Here is a 21087-nt window from a genome sequence, read left to right on the forward strand (position 1 = left end):
AACACAGTACCTGCGATCGATAAAAGTTTCTCTTTACTAAAGAAGCCGATAAGTGGCCCGAGCAGTCCCAGAGCAAGGCCGTCGCGGGCGTACCTGAAGTCCTCCGAGGCCAGCACTTCAGTGTAGTACATGACTTTACACTTGTGGGAAGAGACCTGCAAGGTGGCCAGGACGTCATCCACGCTGGGCAGGGTGGTGGCCGACACCAGGGGGGGTCCCTTCATCTTCCACTGGAGGATGTAGAACCCAGGCCAGCGCGTGACGTGCGAGCCCTAAGACCAGTGACCAGAGCCCAGGTTACACTGCTGCTCGCCTCCCAAGCACATACACACGGACAGCCGCTTCCCTCACAGGTGCTCCTTTCTTCTGCTCTTTCCTGTTCTGTATTCACAACATGTACGGTCACTTGCTTTGCGCCTGGGGGCAGCCTTGTTGTGAAAGGCGCTATATAAAAATAAACCGAATTGAATTCCTTTCCATCTGAGCTCTCGGTTCCACAGCGGGTCTCATCATTTTATCACCTGCCTAATCATCACAATTTCTATCTTGGTTCAAAAGTGAGTGAAATTCAATTTTAATCAACTACAAAAGACCCTGGGAACCAGCGTCTTCTTAACACACACTCACACTAGGGCTTGTGCTTGAAAGACGCTTGAACTCAGTTTTCCACTGTCGAGTGTATTTTTACCACTCTCCCACTCCAACTCTGTTTCCATAGCTGGAGACCACAAAACAAAATAGAGATCTTTTGGTATTGCATGCAGATTATGGGTTTGATCTCTAGTTAGAATTAAGTTCTGCAATGCCAGAATTTAAGGATGTAGTATTATTTATTATTTTTTATTAGCTGCCTTGATTGTTGTAATTAACTGTGCCTAAAGCCTTCAATATTCCTGGACTGACACGTCCATGCTCATATGAAAACCAGCTGTTAAACGGTTAAACGGACCTTTGATAAAACAAATATGTGTGGAGATTTGTGTAATATGGGTCCACAGCTCAGTGGTAGAACATCTGACTGTGGATCAGGAAGCACCAGACACAAATAAAAAAAAAAATGCAGTTACGCAATGAGCTGTGTTTGGAACAGATACCATTGTCAGCTAAATTCCTAACGAACGGTTTTCAATGCATCGTGTGAAATGAAGCCCCCTTACCCATAAAAACAGACTGAGCATGTTAGAAAATAACTGAATGTCACCTGGATGCTTTCTCCTTCTCGACACACGAGGGGTGATTCCACCATGCTGTAGTCCACCCCCAGCACCCAGCTCTTCTCAATCAGCTGCACGCTGTTGCCCCCTGGTGTCGAAACAGGGGGGTCTTTCCTGGTTGTCTGAGGGGACCTCTTGGAATGAAAGATGTTGAATACCAGGTCTCCTTTGAGAATGTCAAAGTCCCAGGTAATCACTGAAGAGCCTTCCAGGATCTCAATAACAATCTAGAAGCAAAAGGAACTATATCAGGGACATGTATTTGTCAATAGTACAGAACAATTAGAATACGATAATAAATAAGCCTGCAAGCAACATGGTCAAATGCTCCAACAAGAATACATTCTCAAAGTCACAGAAAATAGACCCAGTAAAATGAAATGATGCATCCATTAGTACATGAAAACCTTCCGTAAAAATAAGCCTTTAGGTAACATTTAAGAATGCTGACAGTTGTCTCAGCTGTTTGTGCTCCACATGAGAAGGTTCCGTCTCCTGCCTTACTCTCGAGAGGAGGAAAATGCCTGAATCAGCGGAGAGGTCTTGGAAAACCCGAAAGCTAGACCACTCATGCCTAGTCCAAAAGACAGATGAGTGGAGTCATGTCAGTAAAACCTGTGCTACAACATTAAAAGACAGACTGAAGTATTTCCTTCCTTAGACGTGCGCTAGTAATGCATGACAGTCGTCTATGAATAAAGGCTTGTATCTTGTATTTCAGCACTGCACAGGCCAAAGAAGGGTATTGACTAAGCACAAGGACAGCTCACCATGACTGGACTGCGTGACTATGACTAGATATCTCCCAAGACACAGCTTTCCCCAGTATGCGTGGATCCCATATTGGCCTTATCAGTCACAGTCAGTCTGGGTTCATGGAAGACAATCAATCCCAACTGTGACTGACAGCCAACGAACAGGAAAGGGATGAGAATGAGGCGTTAATGTGCTTTTGGTTACACTACTCATAAAGGTTAGTTACTTCATGGGGCGCTCCTTTGAAAATGTTCCCAGACTGGTAGATGGTCTCTGCCCACAGTCTGATATGATCCGAGGTCTCCAGTTCCTCTTCTGTTTGGTAGAACGATTTGGGAACCAGGCCCCCTTCAGGGACATTGCACTGGAAAGTTAAAGCTCACATTAGTTGTATGAAGTGCATTTTACTTCTCTGCTTTTCAATTCAGAGTGTGTTGTGGACAAAATTAATAATTTAATTAAAATGCAAGGACTGAAATAAAATACCGTACAACTGAAGAAGAATAGAATTTCCTTCTTTAGATGTTTTTCAAATTGAATGCAGTGATGTTTTGTCAAAATAAAAAAAGCTACTTGTATTCTACGTATAAAATACAGTGTTTGTAACAACTCCATAATCCTATGAATCAAGAAACATCGAACCTAGAGAAATGTGAAAATCGTCTATTTTCATGAATACGATCTAAGTATTTTACCAGACAGTCTCCCCCAAGGAAGTCTGGGATAATCTCTCTGTCAATGTAGTCTACCAGTCCGCCCACTCCATGGTAGTTATTACCACTGTAGATGAGGAATTTCTGCCTGGTGTTCTCATTTATAAATGGACTAACCTAAAAAAAGAGATTAGAAAAATAGATATTGAGGATTAACGGCATATTATCATCACATATTTCAAAACAATGTATTGACTCTGAACCTTTTCTGAGTTTGTCCTTGAAACACTGAGACAATATCTGCATCTGAACAGTGACTAAGCAGTTTCTTACAGACTATACACTACAATGGAATGTTCTAAATACTGTGTAGGCCATACTGCAATATTAATTTGACTCCACGGTAAGGATGAAGACAACTTTAAAAACAATTACATATTGCAAGGCGAAACCAGAAGAAAGCACGGACAAATGTTCGCAAATCCTTCTATAAAAACAGTAGTGCAATGATGAATTACCAGTGTACAGATACAGCACAAGTAAACCACGTGACATCACCCTGAGCAAGATGTGCAGTAGCTCAAATACAACACAACCCTTACCTTACAAGGTAAACTGCTCTGTAGGCAAATACTTTTTATCTAGCGGGATTTATATGCTCAATATTTGTATTAATTTTATGTAATATTTTACCACGGGTGATCAAAGCATCAGTGAAACTTCTGTCTGGTTGATGCACTAAATGCTAATCTTTTGTGGCTAGTGTCACTATCAGGCCACGGGCTAGGTCTTGCGTCACTAGTTCAAGGAGAAGTTCAAGGCCCGCAGTTGTCAGTACTGTACATACCAGAGTCCACAGCACAGGGAACACCCTAGGTGCACGGACAATCAGAAGCCTTCCCAGAGTTTCTGGGTAATTGGCTTCTACGACTTCAATTATTCGCAGGAGAGCTTTAACCCCTGGTCTCCACAGATGTCTCATGTTGAGTCCTTCCAAATCGACTAGGCAGGTCCATGATCTAAAGTTAAAAAAATATATAAAGAGACTGTAAGCAAAAAAGTGTTAGTCTTCCCCTTAATCGGGTCATTGACACCAATTACCTTATTCACCAGCAGGAAAATCTCATTCTGTGTAAATTTGCAATAAAGGTCATTTTAAGTTTAACAGGATACAGTTTTATTGTAAAACTGTGAAAATGTTTTAAGACAAAACTTGACATGTCCCAGTCCTCTTAACTACATTTTCAACGAGTTAATGACTCTTCTCTGTGCAATTCTGCAGTGCGCAAAGTACTACCATCACAAATCACTTCACATAAACAGTGCCTTGCAAATGTATTTTAACCTCTGCACAAGAGTGCAATTAATATTTCCATCTGTCCATTTTCTGACCTGTTCACCCAATACAGAGTCGTGGGGGAGCCGCAGCCTGTCCCGCCAAGCAACAGACACAAGGCAGGATACACCCTGGATGGGACGCCAGTCCATTGCAGGGCACACACAGACACGCACACACGCTCACAAAATTCATGTAAAGTGCACAGAATTATTTTAAGAAGCCACACAATTATTTGAGAGGCCTCTGTCTGTACTGCAATGTCTGCTTCTCATAATTTCAGATAAAAAACATCTGTCTCTGTGAGGTTACTTGTTCAGGCAGTGAATTTCAAGCAAGGCCTGAACCAGGAAGATTAAGGAGCTTTTAAAGCAAGTCAGGGGAAAATTCAAGCACAATCATCAAGAAAAAGAAGGCGAGTCATAACCTTTGCAAGGCACTGCATACAACTCTTTGCAGTTATGTACAAAGTACAGAGGGTTTATAATGCTGTACAACGGCAGCATTCTGATACTATAAAATACTTAGGACAATTTTTAATAAGCTAATACAAAATTAATTTGGTTAATTAGCTAACACCCGCTGCTGGTATAATTCAACAAAGATTTTGCTGCAGTTGAAAAGAAACAATAGAAAATGTACTAACGTGATGGGCCTGCCAAATATTTTGGTGTTTTCTTCACATCTTCTTTGTCCTTCTTCATTGATTGACAGCACCTGCGCAGCAAGACACAGAGATGAGATTTGTGTGTCCTCGGCCCAGAGCAGTTGGACGGAGTGATGCTCAGGCAGGGGCTGTGTCATCGCCATGACGGCGGCGCACGTACATGCCTGAGCAGGGCCTCCTCTCCCATGGCCTTCACCAGCCCCTTGGTGTCCATCTGCCCCAGGCGCAGGATGTACAAGGGGCGCCCATTGCGGTCGTGGAAGTGCCACCCCCCGGCGTAGTACTCTTCGAGGAAGGCCGGGGGCCTCCAGGTTTCCAAAATGTAGTCCACCTGGAACTGCTTCCGCCAGGTGAGCGACTGGCACAGCATCTCTCGGGCCTTGTCCATGTTGAAGTCCCGGGCCCGCAGGAAACGCAGAATGTGCTCGTCTTTGGGGATCTGCGGAGACGGAAGTCAAGTTAGCGAAGCAGAATACCTCACGAGTCCCAGATCAACTGCCCACACATTACAGCACACAAGTAGCTACGGCATGTGAAAAAATAAGTCAAATGGCTGAATGCAATCTTCCCTCATGTTGTAAACAAAGGCTTGTTTTCAACATGTTGCTGAGGTAGTCGTAGATGGGCCTGGTCATGCAGGTCGATAGAAAGAACAGAACATTAAGAGCCAGAATGCATTTTGCTTAACTAGGAGATTGTTTTATTGAAAACAACCTGATTTCTCTCATTGTGCAAAAAAAGTATAACTACTGAATGAAAGAAATAGAATTTTTGTGCTTCCATTAAAGCCTAAATTGTTTAATAGCATAGGTATGGTACATGGCTGACTCTTAAATATACTAGCTGAATCGTCCTCTGTAAATACGAAACTCTACATCATTACATAATACACTTCTGATCCAATCTACAATGGGAAAAAGCTGCAAATAATAATCATCTGATTACAAGGGAAAGAAATGTGGTAATAGATTTTAAAAATGACAACATGATTATAATAATTATAAACTTTTTTTCCTCATTAATTATAAAAAGGAATCGTGAAATTCAACTATTAGGAGATTTCTATGTTTTGAGCCCATGCTGCTCTTTAATGTGCAAAGTGTCTTCTTCTCTTTTTTAAATTAAACGTTTGATACTGTACTGCTACTGAATGCCATGAATGTAGAGGCCAGTGCAGAAAGGGGTAAAAAGAGACCTGTGTTACAGAAGTGTGACCAACAGTTAACTGGGAAATCCCAGGCTTTTAGACTGGAGACATCCCATTGAAAAAATGAATTGCACTGGCTGTTGTTACAGAGTCAGCTGTATAAATACCCACGAGGCCTGAACCTGCCAGGGGTTTCTGTTTGCTAATGTAAACAAGCATGACCACCGGTGACACTGAAACGGGCTCACTGTTAAATACCGTCTGATTCACTTGTACACAAAGGATTTTGTTGGAAATTGATAACAATACAATAGATAATCATATTAACTTAAAGAGTCTGACATTTAATATATTTAAAAATATTCTAAGAACATGTAATTAAACAAATCTATACTGTCGAATTGTTAAAAACCTCCACAGATTTGATTCAAATTCCTAGAATTATAGAATGATAGAATTATTACATTTCAAATTTGTATTTTATTTTTTTTCCACAATTCTCTTCCTGCAATACAAAGTGGTCATAGTCTTTTATTTTCAGGTTTTATCACAGAAAATACATTCTGGAGGAACCTTAATCTTGTTCCATTTGAGTTTATAAACAGTTTATAAGAGTCTTTCTTTCTATTTAAAAAAACCCACCAGAGATGGGTTTATCAGCATCAGCTAATATGAAAAGCAAAATGATATCAATGTAAATGGACAACATCCCCAAGTCCTGTTAAAAGAGAGCTTGGCTCTGTTTGCTCTCCATGTTTCCAAAATCCTCTCCCATGTGTTTTCTAGATTAAGGAAGCAGATACATTCCAGGTAAATATATCTACTGCTTGTCCAATTAAGGAACAGAGATCACTGCGCTACGTACTTTGTCCAATCTCTGAATTCTTGTAGCTGTACATAAATGTTCATATATAAAAGTGAAGTCTATGCTATGTCCTGTACAATTCTGGCTTGTACTTCACATTCCTAAACCATCTGTCTAACCGCAGAATTCTGTATTGACAGAATTACATTTAACAAAATGCACTGCCTCGCTGCCCTCGAGAGACTGCTGCCAGGAGAAATGCTGATTGGACATAATATTTCAGAACCATTGTGTCTGTTTTGGAAACTGATGATTCCTCCCCACACAGTTTCACACAGCATGCATTACGTTTTACCTTTTCTGGTTTCCATTCACCAGCTTCTGACTACAGAAAAAGAAAATTATTTTCATAGAGTTAAGCCACTAATACTAATGCAACTAATCACGGTTGAAATGTAAAGTACTGTATTTCAAGAACAAATATCAAAATAGTTTATTGTGTTTGTTATCAACGTGTTGTTCTAAGTATATTATAAGTCCAAAGTATTCACTAACTTAACATAACAGGACATCAGGATATGATGTATCATGCATTGCTCAACAGAACAAAATTATCATTTGGAAAACATGTAGTGAATAGTACATCAGTGGCAGAGTGTTAAATTATGTTCTCTCTCAATGAGTATTTTGGCAAAAAGAAATCGGCAACAAACTCTTTAAGCCAACTTCCATTTTACAATTAGAAACCGAAGGCAAAGTTAACAACAATAATGCCATTACAAATTTTAAAAAAAATCTTAACCTGTCCATTATAGCTTATCAACTCCTTAGATGTAAGTACAGAACAAAAAAAGACTAAATAATTTTAACTGCTTGAAAAATAAACTAACTGTATATATTGTCAGGTCAGCAGTTTCACTGCATCATAATGTTGACTTTACTTGGCATATCTAATTACTATTTACTGTTTGTGTTAGAGCTGTTAGCTGTGTGCCATCATTGTTGGGAGTTTTTCAGCACGCAGTACATTTGCTATCTTTGCACCTCTGTCAACATACTGGAGTACTTGTGCTTTGTGTAACTTTTCTCTTAGCTATATACACTAGTAAATGCAGCATTGAGAAATGTGCCTTTTTGACAGTATAGCTTGGTGAAAAACATCCAGCTAAAAAGGATATAATCTTCATAGAAGCATAAACAATTTTCCAGAGATTAAGTTCAAGATAAATCCAACAGTCTAAAGAGATAATGATATGCACACAGACTGCCTGTGAACGTCCAGCACTAACTGCACAATGAGTAAAGAGCACACATGTACTGTAGAGAAGCACACAGTCACACTACACAGTACAGGAGCTCACAAACATGACACACAAGGAAAGGATGAATGGAACAGGAGACAAAGAGCAAGTCCTGCTAAAAATGACAGTTACACAAATGAAAAAATGTCATACTGCTTTGTTTTTTTTAGAGGGGAAGTGATAGTTCATTATTCTCCTAGATTATCATAACCTCCTACATAGTTCTAAAAGACAAAATGCGAGTACCTTTCCTTTATGGGTCTCCTGTAGCCACTGTCTCAGCTGGATTAAACAACTTTCTTGCATAGGTGTCAACTGTCCAAGGTAGCGTTCAATGTAATCAGCATCTAATTTGTCTGCTAAAGAAATTAATTATATAGTATTAATTACTACATTTGATATTATTCAAACCACAGTACAGTTTTTTTTAACAATGAGTCACTGAATATGGTAATATCAACTGAATACAAACAACTGACAACATTTATAATCATATATCAATTTCTCATTAAATGCATTACAAACCCATGGGTATTGATCGAACATTAATATCCAGCTTCTGGAAAAATGTCTATGCAAGAAGAAACCGGTATGAATGAGCTCACAGGAATCTCAGCTGCCCGTGTGAGGATTTAGTTTAATTTTTGCCTCTCACACCTACTGCACTTTGATCTGTGGGCTGAGAAAGAGTTAACAGCCTTTTGTGTCATAGTCACCTCACCAGATTCTTTTCATACTTTTATTGCAGGACACAGTTAAAGGTTAACATGATACTGATTGTACACAAAACAGACACCATTTCAAGATCACCAAGAAGCAAACAAAAACTTTTTAAATATTAGATATTAATACAGAGTGGAACTTTCAGAATTCCAAAGTACTACGCCACAGACTGAAAAATATCTTAGTTCTTGATTTCTGCAATTCACTACTTAAACACAGAAAACAATAGCATACATACACTTTTTTGAGTTTAGTAGGAAGTAACACCTTTCCAAAGAAAGAAGAAAAAAGAAGAAATTAAATGACTGATGTTGTCTTTTATGGTGCAGATAGAGCTCCTATATCAGATGTTAATTTATCTAGGTAACATCTATTCAAAATGATTTATATTGGTACGGATGGTCATTTTTCTGAAGCAATCTCACTGAAGTACAGTACCTTGCTCAAGGGCACAGCAACACCCCTAAGACTCCAGAGCCCAGAACTGAACGCATTCAAGCCACCAGTCTAGCAACACATTTCAGAGTCAAAGGACTCAGAAGATCACGATTTGGGTGTTATCAGGTGACGAGCACTAGAGCCAGTTCCAGGAAGAGTTAATGGAGAATCAGAAGCTTTGTTTGCCTTCACCTAACACATTCCCATTATTTTATCATCTACAAGAGCTGCAGGGAGGTCAGTCAATCCTATTCCAAAACTGATATTAAAACAAAAAAAACCAGAAGATCATCACCAGAAACTGCAAAGCTTTTCTCCCAATTCTTGGTAAAGAGTAAGCACACCACAAGCCCGTTATGTAACAGGACAGTCCAGGCCCTCTCAAAGGGCCGCTTTGTCTGAAGGTAGCAGCTGTTACTATCGGCGTACGGCCCACGTCAATGAAAAGACAGAGCAGTGAGCAACCCGAGTGACAAAAGAAAATATTCAATTTTCAAAATTCTGAGCCTTGCCTTTCCTTGGTGACACTTTACAGAAAAATGTTTTACTTTTTACAATGTGAAAATTAAGTCAAATGTATGAAGTCAAATCTTTTTTTTATGATTTCACCTACAGTACACACAATGCATTATATTATGTTAGCTTAATAATATCTTAGCCTATTTAAATGTATTTTATTAAGTGCATTCATAAACTCAGTTACATATGGTAAATGTATACCCCAAAGACTAGGGAAATAACAAGAATGAAGTACATTGCAAACAGGAAAGCAAAGTCAAATGGCTAACGTGTGAGCTGAGCCACTAGAGGGCACTCAGGACAAAACAATTCAAACATTTCTACAGAGACGTACTGCTGAATTCACTCAGAAATATTGTTGGGAAATTATTGTTATGTCAAATGAAATTTACTAAAACATAAAGGAATACATCTGAGGTCTGCAAGCCTGATGCACAAGTCAGGGACACTACATAGAAGGGTTTTTCATTGTTTGTTTTTATACAAATTCATAAAGGACATTCTGCACTGTTCGTAAGGTAATTTCCAGTTCCACCTACTCACCGTCTGGTGTTGTTGGCTCAGTAGCGCTGCTGCTGAGGTTACAACTGGGCTCTTTGGTGCTGCTGTGAGTGAGAACATCCAGCTCCAGTCTGGAGTCTCCTAAGGAGGGCTGTGTGGAGGTACTGGACTGGACTGTGGCCATCGCCTGGACTCTCTTCTCGAGTTGGACCCAGCGGGGAATCTCGGTGACACCCTCTGCTATCAGCTCATTCAGATAGTGCTCTATTACCTCTTTTCCCTGAAAAGAAGCCAAAAGCATATCATCACTCTAAGACTCTGTGGTTCTCTGTCTGAGCTGGTCCAGCATCTCCCTATGATCTCCATTCATGGATTCCACATTGATCCCGAACAAACGAAACTGAATACAAACACTCTGGTCTCCGGAAGAATGAACACTTTCAGATTTGCAGACATTTTAGAAACATTCAAGTTTAAAAACAGTAACATAAAAATGATCAATAACTTGAATGTCTACAGTGCTTTTCCTCCCCATAGATCTCCAAATAGCTTGTACGTATCGGAGAGGACTTGTGTTACTCTCTCTGCTGAAGCGCAACACCCACCTGAGTGAGTTGTGGTGGCTGTTACAGTAGAAGCAACAACTGCGAGTCAGAAATTACTTTGACAATAAAATTAAGGGGGGAAATGAGGTAGGCCAGATGGTGAAAGCCCATGTGGAATTGATCGGAAATGTCCTCCTTATATGAACAGTGTTAGGAGATCCTTAATGGTCACACAGACAGGACCTCTGCTCTGATGTGCTCAGGCTGCAAGGCGGGAACGCCCACCTGCATCTTTGAAGGCCGCGTCCTGCACTGTTGGCAGCGGCTCCTTCTAATGATTCCTTGGATTGATGTACAGTGAATGACACGGCGCCACGTTGTGTTAAGAAATGAAAGTGGTCCAAAATAAAAGGGACTGCACAGGAAGTCGAGGTGACATCTACCCCACCAATGCCCAACACACCACACACAGAGAAAGCACATGGAGAAGACAGCGCCTGCCAGCACAGATGACAGGGTCCTGTAGAAACTGCACACGACAAGCCGTTCCCTGTACCTGTTCCTCTGCAGTCTACACTTGCCAACACAGCTACTGTACCTACTTGAACGTATTTATGAACATGTCTCAAAGCTCTGTACATCTGCCTCTGCTGTTGGAAGGATGTAGGACACCCACCGCAAGGCCGTGAATAAGGCCAATAAGAGTCAGTCTGGGGCTTGCTTTGCTCATGTTACCTTTGGTCTGATTGTCTGATCTGTGGTTTTGAACCTGAAAGAAGCTGTTAGGAGGGATACAGCCATGCAGAGAAGGGTCTTTCCACATGCCAGTAGCAGCTGTTGAGAGTTCGGAGTTTTGGAAGGCTGAGAACCTAAAGCAAGAGATCTGCTGTCAAACTAATTTTTTCATTTAATTTTAAGAACTGAAAAAATAAAAGTAAAGGCTCAACATCTCAGAGCTAATGAAGGCAATTGTTATACACTGCTAATGAAAGTAACTGCCTTGCCTTTGGACCCTGTGAGTGTATTTGCCTTATTCTATAAAACAAAGGTGACTGCAAACAAAGTGAAGACAGCAGTCATGAATGCAGTAAATGCATAGGGTTCTCAGTTTTTAATTCGATACCCGTAATTGCATTGTATCAGTGAGTGACCGAGTGGAGGAACCACAGGGTACGGCTGACTGCTACAATGAGTACTCGACTCAGATTCCAGACGAAACCAGCAGTGACAGTGTGCAGTGGCATAGGAATGTACTCAGTGCTGGAATGTGAGAAGATCACAGCTAGTGTGCTGTTGTAAAATTTGGAGTGTAACATTAGCCTCAACAAGCTGCTGTATGCATGTTTCTATGTTTCTGCTTCTGTTTTTTAATTGCACTGCATGATTTTGTTTTTGAACACCTTGGCTTCTATTGCTGCCCTTCTGTTCTTATATAAATATACTGTATTTGCTGATGACCTACATGACTGGCAAAGCGACCTTTCAATATATTATTCTGGCCACTCCTCTCACTTTCTTTCTACATACTCTGTGCACCTGTAAACTGACTGCTGAACAATCCAGTAAAATGTGTCAGGAAACATGAACTTTCTGCTAGCTTGTATCAGTGCTTGTCACCAATGGTCAAGCAGTTCTTCTCTGGATCTGACAGTTAAATAGAGAAGTATCCACCCCTTTATGAAGAGTATAACTGAAAATGTATTACAAAACATCACAAGAAATGTTACTGCTATAAATCCAGTACCAGCCAGCCCTGTTTCCAATATTACCCCATTATACAAATAATTACCCGCTTTATGTTGGCTGTGTATTGTTTCATTGCAATTTTCTCCACAGTATTTTCAAAACCAAAGAATGATTTGATATCCAAGGAGGCAGACTGCTCAAAGCATGTCCAGTCTTCATTTTCGGGGTGAACCTATAAGTGAAAAATATAGAAATATTTATTTATGCTGAACATGTCAGATTATACCCAGTATGAACGACTCACTTACACAGGAATCTTGTTTCAAAAGAAAGACCATTTTCTGAAAAACGTTAACCTTTTCATACATTTTCATTTAACTAAATGCTTCGGAAGAACTGCACCAATTATAACAAGAAATGTATTAAATCTAGATATTCCTATAAACGTTACCCTTTCTTCTCCAGGGAGAGTTTGTGGGACATACAGAATATACAGCAGGTCTTCATCAAGAAACAAAAAGCAGCATAACGATACAGTAAAATGAAAGCCGCTCTTTAAATTTGCCCGTTAACAGAAACCGGAGCAGCTGCGGGCAGTAAAGATGAGCAGAGATGACGCAGGCTGCTGCATCGCTTTGACATGTGTGACTCTGGGAAGGACGATACTGGTGCCGTATGGAAAAAGGTAACAGCTGGGGAATCTAAAATAAATAGATTGTCTCCTCTACAAAGGCATGTAATTTATCACAGCTGCAAAACATACACTTCATAGTACACTTCACACAGTATAGATGCCATCTTTGTATCTGACAAGAAAATTATTGTTATACAGCTTCTCCGGATTGACGTACTCCACTGTTTGCTCCAGAGACCTTTAAAAGAAGATAACAATAGGAGGCGTTTACCACGCGCTTAAGATTTGTGTAGTCTTCGGTTTTTCCCCTTTCCTGATTGTATGTTGCCGAAATTATAGGTATAGTTTACAGGAAATAAATTCTATAACGATTGCTAATGTACTTTGATTTTATTTAATACAACTGATGGTGAATATGATAGTGTCGCTATTCACACTTAACCAATAAGAACGCAGTTTTGATATTGGGTTGAGAGCAGTGACTAATGTGTAAATCACAAAACACCGGAGCTCAATCTGACCGGGTTGGAGTAGATGTACGAGGGGTGACAGAGGTCCCAGATCTCTCAACTACACCATTCGCACTGTATACCATCACCGTAAACACTTCCCATGTATTTTCAAGCCTCCACTGTCTAACACACGCTAACGCGTGCAACTTAAAAAACATGCTTAATTAGTAGTGTCAAAGGCCATGATCGCACATTACTAGGCGTACTTTGAGTTTGAACTCTGACGGGCTGCCATCTAGTCTGTAGACCTCAGTGTCTCTCACTGGCCTATATTCGCATGTCACAGGACACGTTAGAGACATGGGGTCACGCCCTTGGCACTTAGCGAGGAATTCTGCAGCAGAAGAGCAGTCCCTCACTCCCACTTCACTGTCACTGCAACAAGGTCAGTGAAGCTCTGACTGCCTTTCTGGACTATTTTTGGACTTTTGTTTGGGTTATAAAATACTTAAAAAGTGGTATGACACCAAAACACAAGGCACCTGAAAGCAGCAGTCTCACAACACGATTGGTAAACGTAAAGACTCTGGTCATGTCCCAGGTACAAAGTGTACGAGGGATCACCCACACCAACCTAATGGCTGAAGAAGATGTTTGAGGCAGTGATAAGGCCTTCAGTGCTAAGATATCTCATGCACATGAAAATGTTTTCAATTAGATTGGAAAACGTGGACAACTTCTACAAACACTTGGTCACCACCAGCGAAGGTAATGGCAGGAGTGCAAGTGATTTCAAGCGAGCAGAGGCTGGTTCAGAGTTTCTCCATGTACACTGCAAGATGTTACAAGGTGAAGGGTCAGAAGCCACTGCCTGGTTCAAGCCAGAGCCCCTGGAATTTATTAAGGAAAATGATACACAACACTTTTAGAAACACAGAAGTCACAAGGATCTGCATCCTTTTCCCTTTTTTTCAAGTTTTCTATTTTTAAATTGTAAATGCATGTTCAATTTTTGTCATGAAGTGCTGAGCACAGAGCTTTCTGGGGACCTACACACCTGCTGGTAATGTGATTATTATAAATGACCCACTTATCTTAGAACCTCTGCAAGTTGTTTTTCTATCTTCCTAAAAATGTTGGGCTTTTATTTAGGAAATGTTAAAGCTTTGTTATATCTTTTTACAAGCTTGTGTTGTTCACAAAAAGAAAACAACAGTTGAAATTTAACCTCTTAACTATCAAACCTTTTATAAGGTCCTCTAAGGCTTTGTTGATTTAATTGCTTAAATAGAACACAAACGAGCAGGTGTGTGGGTACCCAGCACCAGGAAGGGGCAGACCTGACTCACAGGACTCTAAACCTGAGAGGTGCTGCAGGTCCAGAGCAAACAAGGCACAGCTGTCAGTAAATGAAATGCGATGTTCACATTTTAACTTGCCTTTCTACTGCAGAAGACTAGTGAAGCAACAACGTGTAACTCACAAAAGCACAAAAAAGTTAAATGGCAAGATGAATGAAGGATTTATGAAATTTTAAGGAAAATCAGGCCCTATGGTGTAGTGATTCTGTTTTTGTTTAATTGAATAGGGCCAGATGTGTGTGAACAACAGGTTTTCTGCACTGTTAGTATAGTACAGGGTCTCGCATACACTGTCTGTACTTATTTAATTTTTTAATTCAAAATAGAATCATGTACAACTGAGCCCTATTATACAGTATGTGAAGGTGGTTGAATGTCAGCCAAACCTGAGAAGAAGATGAACAAATTGAAATAGCTTAATTATCCAGCCACCTAATTCAGTAGCCAACAAGCAGCTCTGGCATCAACTACTGCTGCCAGTATTTCTGGATAGATCTCTACCAGCTTTGCACATTAGAATTGTGTAATCTTTTCCATTCTTTCGGGCAAAATCACTTCCGTCAGGTTTTGTGAGAAGTTAATATACGGCCAACATCGAGCCTAGCTATAATTGTTTTTTATTGTTTTCAACTCTCTAATTTCACTGGGCCACTCAATAGTACTCAAATCAGATTTTAGATTAACCTTCTTCAAAAAGATTTTTTTTACTTGCCCTCGCCCATAGAAGTCAGCTTTGTGAAGGAAACAGGATATTGTCTATAGGTGAACAATGATTCCCATCTCGGTCACAGATCACTGCAAATCTTTCAAGTCTCTCTGGGCTCCACGGTTTATGCGCCCGTGGCCTGGTAATTCACTTGAGAATGGAAACCTGATTCAGGTACTGTCACATTCAGCTTCTTAATGATGGGTGTCACTCTAATCAAAAGGATAAGAGACCTGCAGATCTGGGCCCCTCTACTGCTTCAAACGTTTCAAAGCCACTTGGTCTCCCTGATTGAGTTTGTATCGCTACAGGAGCTGATAGAGACAGATACCCCAAAGTCATGTGATCAGCTTTTCTAACACACAGACAGCCGTTCCTGAACACTGAAGCTATTCCTTTATACCTGAACCGATCATTTCTGGTGCAAGGTAAGTTGAATATATATACAACTGTGAATATTCACATTTGATTTCAAATCTAATTTACATACTAATAGCATTTTTAGCTTATCGGTTTGGAGTACATTATGTAGATTCTTAATATAAAGGCCTGTCCAAAAGCTCCAACAGCAACAAAATGTTGAACCTTTGTCGAAGGATGAGCACTGTATATTCATGATTATGTGAGATGTCAGTAATGCTCAGTAAATATACATGCTTCGTTACAGGCGGATCACAGAAAATCCAGCATGTGTATATAAATAGATCTGCTCCTGTACGTGAATTGAAAATCCAGGGCACATACAGTAATTAGCACCTTCCAAATGTAGGACAGTTTTTCCCATTGCAGGTTAAGTCACATTCAGTAGTTCCATCAGCCACACTGACAGGTAGAGTCGAACGCCGAAATATTTTAACCCCATTTCTCTGAGTCACTGATATAGCACCTCTGAATGTCAGCTCCAATGTCACTTACTAGCAGCACACTGGTGTAGCCACTGGGAAAAAATAAATGCCTTGCAGCAAAACAGAAGAGCTCTGCAATGTTATGAGAAATTTTTGAAGGAAAAAGTAAAAACGAGTTATTTCACAGGGATTACTGCCTGAAAGATTAATGCTAAGTGGAAACAGAATGACAGCAGGCAATGTCAAAACTGCCTCATTTCTGACAGCACAGATTAATGCTTGTTCTGCTGAAAATGTAGAATGTTTCTGTTAAACAGGCTGGGCACACAAATGCATTTACAGTAGCTGTATTCCTGCAAAATTACTTGGACAGTACTTTAGAAAACAAGTTAACATTTTAACTTTAATAGAAGAAAATATTTTGATAATATTTTTTGTTGTACTGTATAATGTGTACTATGAAAAAAACAGGAAAAAACTGCTTTCATTATTTACTGCTGTATTATAGTTATAGTAACACTTTGTGTCAAATGTATCTTGTATACAGTACATTCTATATAGAAGAATAGCAGTAACTTGTAAAACTGTTAAGTGTTGGCTATAACTCAGGTTAAACATAGGGCATCCTTACGCTGTAACTGCAGGTCTCAATGACAGTCACTCTGCTGGCGAAGGTCTCATTATGTGCCTCAATGAGAAGAGTCCTGTCTTTCCAATTGAGCGTGTTTTTCTGTATGAAGTAGACATACTCCACACCTGCAATCTGAAGACAAGACAGCAGAAAATAAAACATCAGACTCAAGGTAAAACTGTGATTGCAATACCAATAAATAGCGGTGGCGGAGCTGGCATGACCATTTCCATGGTCTAGGACACTTTTAATGTTTGGGTATACAACTAAAAAGGACGGGGGTCACGATAAAGTGTTCAAATGTGATAGTAAGTCCCCTGGGTTGACTCTGTCAAGATCTTTGAGGATTTTGAACATTTGTATCAACCCCTTTCATAATCGACCTCACTACTAAAAAGTTCAGTTACGTGAGCCTGTTTGTGTGAGATACTCTCCTCAGCCCTGGTGTGTATCTGGGCTGATTCCAGCACAGAATGATCTTTTCTATAAAGATAGATCTGTTCATCAGAAATCAGGTCCTGACACCAGCTTTAACACTGTCAGGAAATCTCAAACACGGCCTTGTGTCTTATTTTCTCCTTTGTGAATAATGGTGGTGGAGGTGCTCAGATAAACAGATACTATGTTTAGGACACAAATATTTATTAGAGAATCACATGCCCCACAACTTTATCTGTTGTAAATAATTGTAAAATAACTGTGAGTAGTAGGAGTGAGCCCAAATACAGTTCCATCTAATTTCTTTCAGTAGATCCTAATCTTGTTTACTCTTACGCACTTAAAAGTGTAAAGAAATTAAAAGGGTAAAAGAGGTCTATTTCATAAAGCAGAATAATCCTCTACAGATGTGTCTGCCCTCTAAAAAGATGCAAATCGAGAGATGTTCTGCAACCCCCCAAAAAATGTATCACCAGAAAAGAGGAGATCCAACATTTGCCTGGCGGATTTACAAACTCAGACAGGTTCACTGGTAGGAAACGGCAGCTGTCTCAATTTCCCATCTACAGCATCTGTTTCTCAGGTCAAGAAGGAACAGTGATGAAGGTGCTGTATATGATCAGACGCAGTCTGCTCAACGTGGCCTCCTGCCCGGTCCTGCTCTTACGACTTCTCTGCGGTCACAGATTAAAGCCGATCACATATGGTCCTCACTCACGTAAGGCTTTCTTAACTACACAGGAAGGGGACCAGCTGCACAAATATCATCTCCCCTGCGGATTTCACTCCCAGAGGCCTGATCGCTGGAGCTTTACAGAAGAGAACAGCCTTCTGATATACAGTACACTAATCAATACAGGCCCTTCCGCACAATAAAAACACCAACAAATACAATTATCTCATCAATACCAGGGGCACACAGCAATATCATCATTTGTTTTCTATCACAGAAGCTGGAGATGCAGTTCACAAAAAGACTTCATCTTTTTTTCCACAAGATCAAAAATCTTAGCGAAATCTAGAATGGCAGCTGCTCATGTGCTATTTTGCAAATCATTATGATTATAATATCACAACCTTCAAGGCTTCTGTAACGAACCCGTGCTCAGAATGAAAACTACAACTAGTCTAATAGCGAACATAATATATTGTGTCAAAAATAACTTTTTTTTTTCCTGACAAACTCTAATCAGGCCAGTGCACATCCCATATCATTATTCTTGAAATGGAGTAACTCAAAAAAGCATTCCAGAAATCTATATTGGATTATGGATAAATAGCTTGAAATATTAGTATAATAATTACTGTAATATAATATAATGTCATATAATAATTACTTATATAATTCTGTGCAAAATTACACATGATAATTGGAAAATAATAAACGAGTGCTTTTTAGGTACAACTGCAGACTGTATATAATGAATGGACCTGAAATACATTATTGTTTTATTTTATAATATCTTATTGCCTATGTTTTGTGAACTCTGTTAATTTACCTGAAATAAATATACTGTATATAGCCATTTGAGTGATCAGTCATTATCAAGCAGTGTATGATATTTTTCAAAACCGACAGTATAGGGATTTCTCCTACAGTATGTTCTTAAAAAATTTTATGAAAAATATATAATATAAAATGTGTCCTGTCCCCTGTTCACTTCAGATCTGTTATTTATTACTTTAACGTTATTGAATGTGCCATAATTTAACAGACTAAGAAATTGATGGTGAGGAATACAAAAGCTACATCACTCTGTATAGTCCTCAGTTCTCTAAGAAGCTGAAAAATCAATCACTGAGTAACACACTACGTGTCACAGCCGAGCCCTGACTCAGCTGGAGCTAAAGGATGAGATTTTAGGAAAAATGGGCCAAAGTAAATTCCACAGTGACTCTTCGGCTTGCTTAATGATGCAGAATTTGTCTTGGAATGCAAGAATCAGCACAGCTAAAATAAAAAGGGCACAATCAATACAGGGTGCACTGCTAGAAGAAATTACAGATCCAGTACTCTCCCTGAGGCAAATGTTCTTGTACATTTAATGCAAGATTGTCACATAGCAATTGTGTCTGGGCCCAGAAAATTTTGCTTATTATGCTTTAAAATGTGATGTTTTCAGTCCTAATGGGCATGATTTATGGTTACAGGGATTTGCAGAGCCTAAAAAAAAGAGCAGGATCCAAAGTGTCATACTGAGCTGAAGGTGGTCTGAGAGACGGTGCTCCAAGGGGAATTAATCTGGTTAATCATAACAACAGCGACAATGTTCAACACTCAGACAAGGACGAAGGGAGTGGTGGAAGACAGAAGAGGTGTGAAGGTGAGAGGAAACTGTTCAGATCAGTCTTGGAGACCAGATTCTGGCTAAGTAAACTGAACCTTGATTAAGATAGCTTGCTGTCCTGTTAGTTAAGGAAATTCTGATTTCCCGTTATCTGTGGATTTAATTTCTGCAATTATACTGTACATCATGTATTGGTTTACTAATACTACTATTTTTGTATTTTAGAGAGACATTTTAATTTTGACAATATCATTATGAGATGTTAAAACAATTTAAAGTGGCCCTTACTTACAAAACACTGACATTTGGGAATCTTTTTTTGTGAATACGTGTTGTGACACTGGTCTTGTGCAATTGGGTATACACTTCACTTTGCAAAACTCTAGTTTGAGTTCGGTGGACCAATACATCTCCCAGCGGAGGTCTAGACTCGATCTGTGTTAGCTTCAGACTTCAACTTTGTTTTATAAATTATAATATTAATATAATTATAACTGGTTCCCATATTCATGTTGTGTTTTTAATGTTTCTCAAAACATAAAAGAGTTTTTAGTTTTCAGATTTCTCTGCAACAAACTGTCCTGATTATGACTTTCATCCATCAGATCTGGAAATGTATTACTAGAGCAGCAGCCAGTAATGTTGTACAAGATGTGACAGTCTTGCATAAGAGCTGATTTCTTTAGCTCTGAATGAGGTGACACATCTCAGGAACATTAGATTTTAACTGGTGTGAATTCAGAATGGTATTGAGATACATTTTGACAAAGCTAGAAAACTGCAATTTTCACAATACGTACTGAGTGTGTTTTGTTTATCATTGACCTCATAATGAGCATATTCGGCTTCAAGAAAGTTTAATTTTATTTTCATACTGATGAAAGGTAATCCACTGAAAGAGTTAGACATGAGATTATCACTTAATATCTCTGACACATTAATCTGCAGGCATAATTCAATTTTTATTCACAGACAACAGCACAGCCATAAATCTACCAAATCCAATGGTATCGTATCAGAGTTGCACAAGATCATTGTGCTGTATTTGCTTATAGAGAGGCAGGCACTCACCTTTTTAAGAAGTCGTGGCGCATCAACATTTAGCTTACAGCTCCTCTCTAGGACGTGAATGGAGCCATCATCGCTCTTGAACTCGCTGAGAACCTCACTGCCCAGGAAGACTGGGATGAGAGGGCAGGTAGGAAAGCGCTTCTCGTAGGCCTGAAAAAGGAAGGCAGTTGTAGTCCGGCATCATTCCGTGTGTGGATTCATTTGCCCACACTGAGATGGTGTCAACAGGCAATTGCTGCAACAGGACATAGCTTAAAGAACATCAATATCCATATTGTTTTTTAGATGTTTTTATAATAAACACTGTTAAACTGTCCAACTATACCCCATCTATATCGGTGCATTCTGATGTCCATGCCCCCCACTGGCA

The 21087-nt window shown here is 39.6% G+C and overlaps 1 protein-coding gene across 11 annotated transcripts in view; it reads right to left on the minus strand.

The window, feature by feature from the left end:
• Window positions 1-21087, minus strand: part of LOC102696074 (SEC14-like protein 5) — a 55547-nt gene that overhangs the window by 23148 nt on the left and 11312 nt on the right. For 8 of the 11 annotated variants that reach the window (XM_069181071.1, XM_069181069.1, XM_069181065.1 and 5 more), the window contains exons 4-16: window positions 20718-20867; window positions 16921-17052; window positions 12395-12523; window positions 10103-10340; window positions 8126-8238; window positions 6934-6963; window positions 4787-5065; window positions 4606-4676; window positions 3471-3642; window positions 2666-2800; window positions 2197-2334; window positions 1202-1441; window positions 94-272 (exon numbers count right to left, since the gene is read on the minus strand). In XM_069181071.1, coding sequence (XP_069037172.1) covers window positions 94-272; window positions 1202-1441; window positions 2197-2334; window positions 2666-2800; window positions 3471-3642; window positions 4606-4676; window positions 4787-5065; window positions 6934-6963; window positions 8126-8238; window positions 10103-10340; window positions 12395-12523; window positions 16921-17052; window positions 20718-20867 — 2006 coding nt within the window. The remainder of the gene's footprint in view (window positions 1-93; window positions 273-1201; window positions 1442-2196; window positions 2335-2665; window positions 2801-3470; window positions 3643-4605; window positions 4677-4786; window positions 5066-6933; window positions 6964-8125; window positions 8239-10102; window positions 10341-12394; window positions 12524-16920; window positions 17053-20717; window positions 20868-21087) is intronic. The other 3 variants (XM_069181072.1, XM_069181074.1, XM_069181073.1) reach the window with 3 other exon arrangements.

This window comes from Lepisosteus oculatus, chromosome 19 (genome assembly GCF_040954835.1).
Source record: "Lepisosteus oculatus isolate fLepOcu1 chromosome 19, fLepOcu1.hap2, whole genome shotgun sequence".
NCBI lineage: Eukaryota > Metazoa > Chordata > Actinopteri > Semionotiformes > Lepisosteidae > Lepisosteus > Lepisosteus oculatus.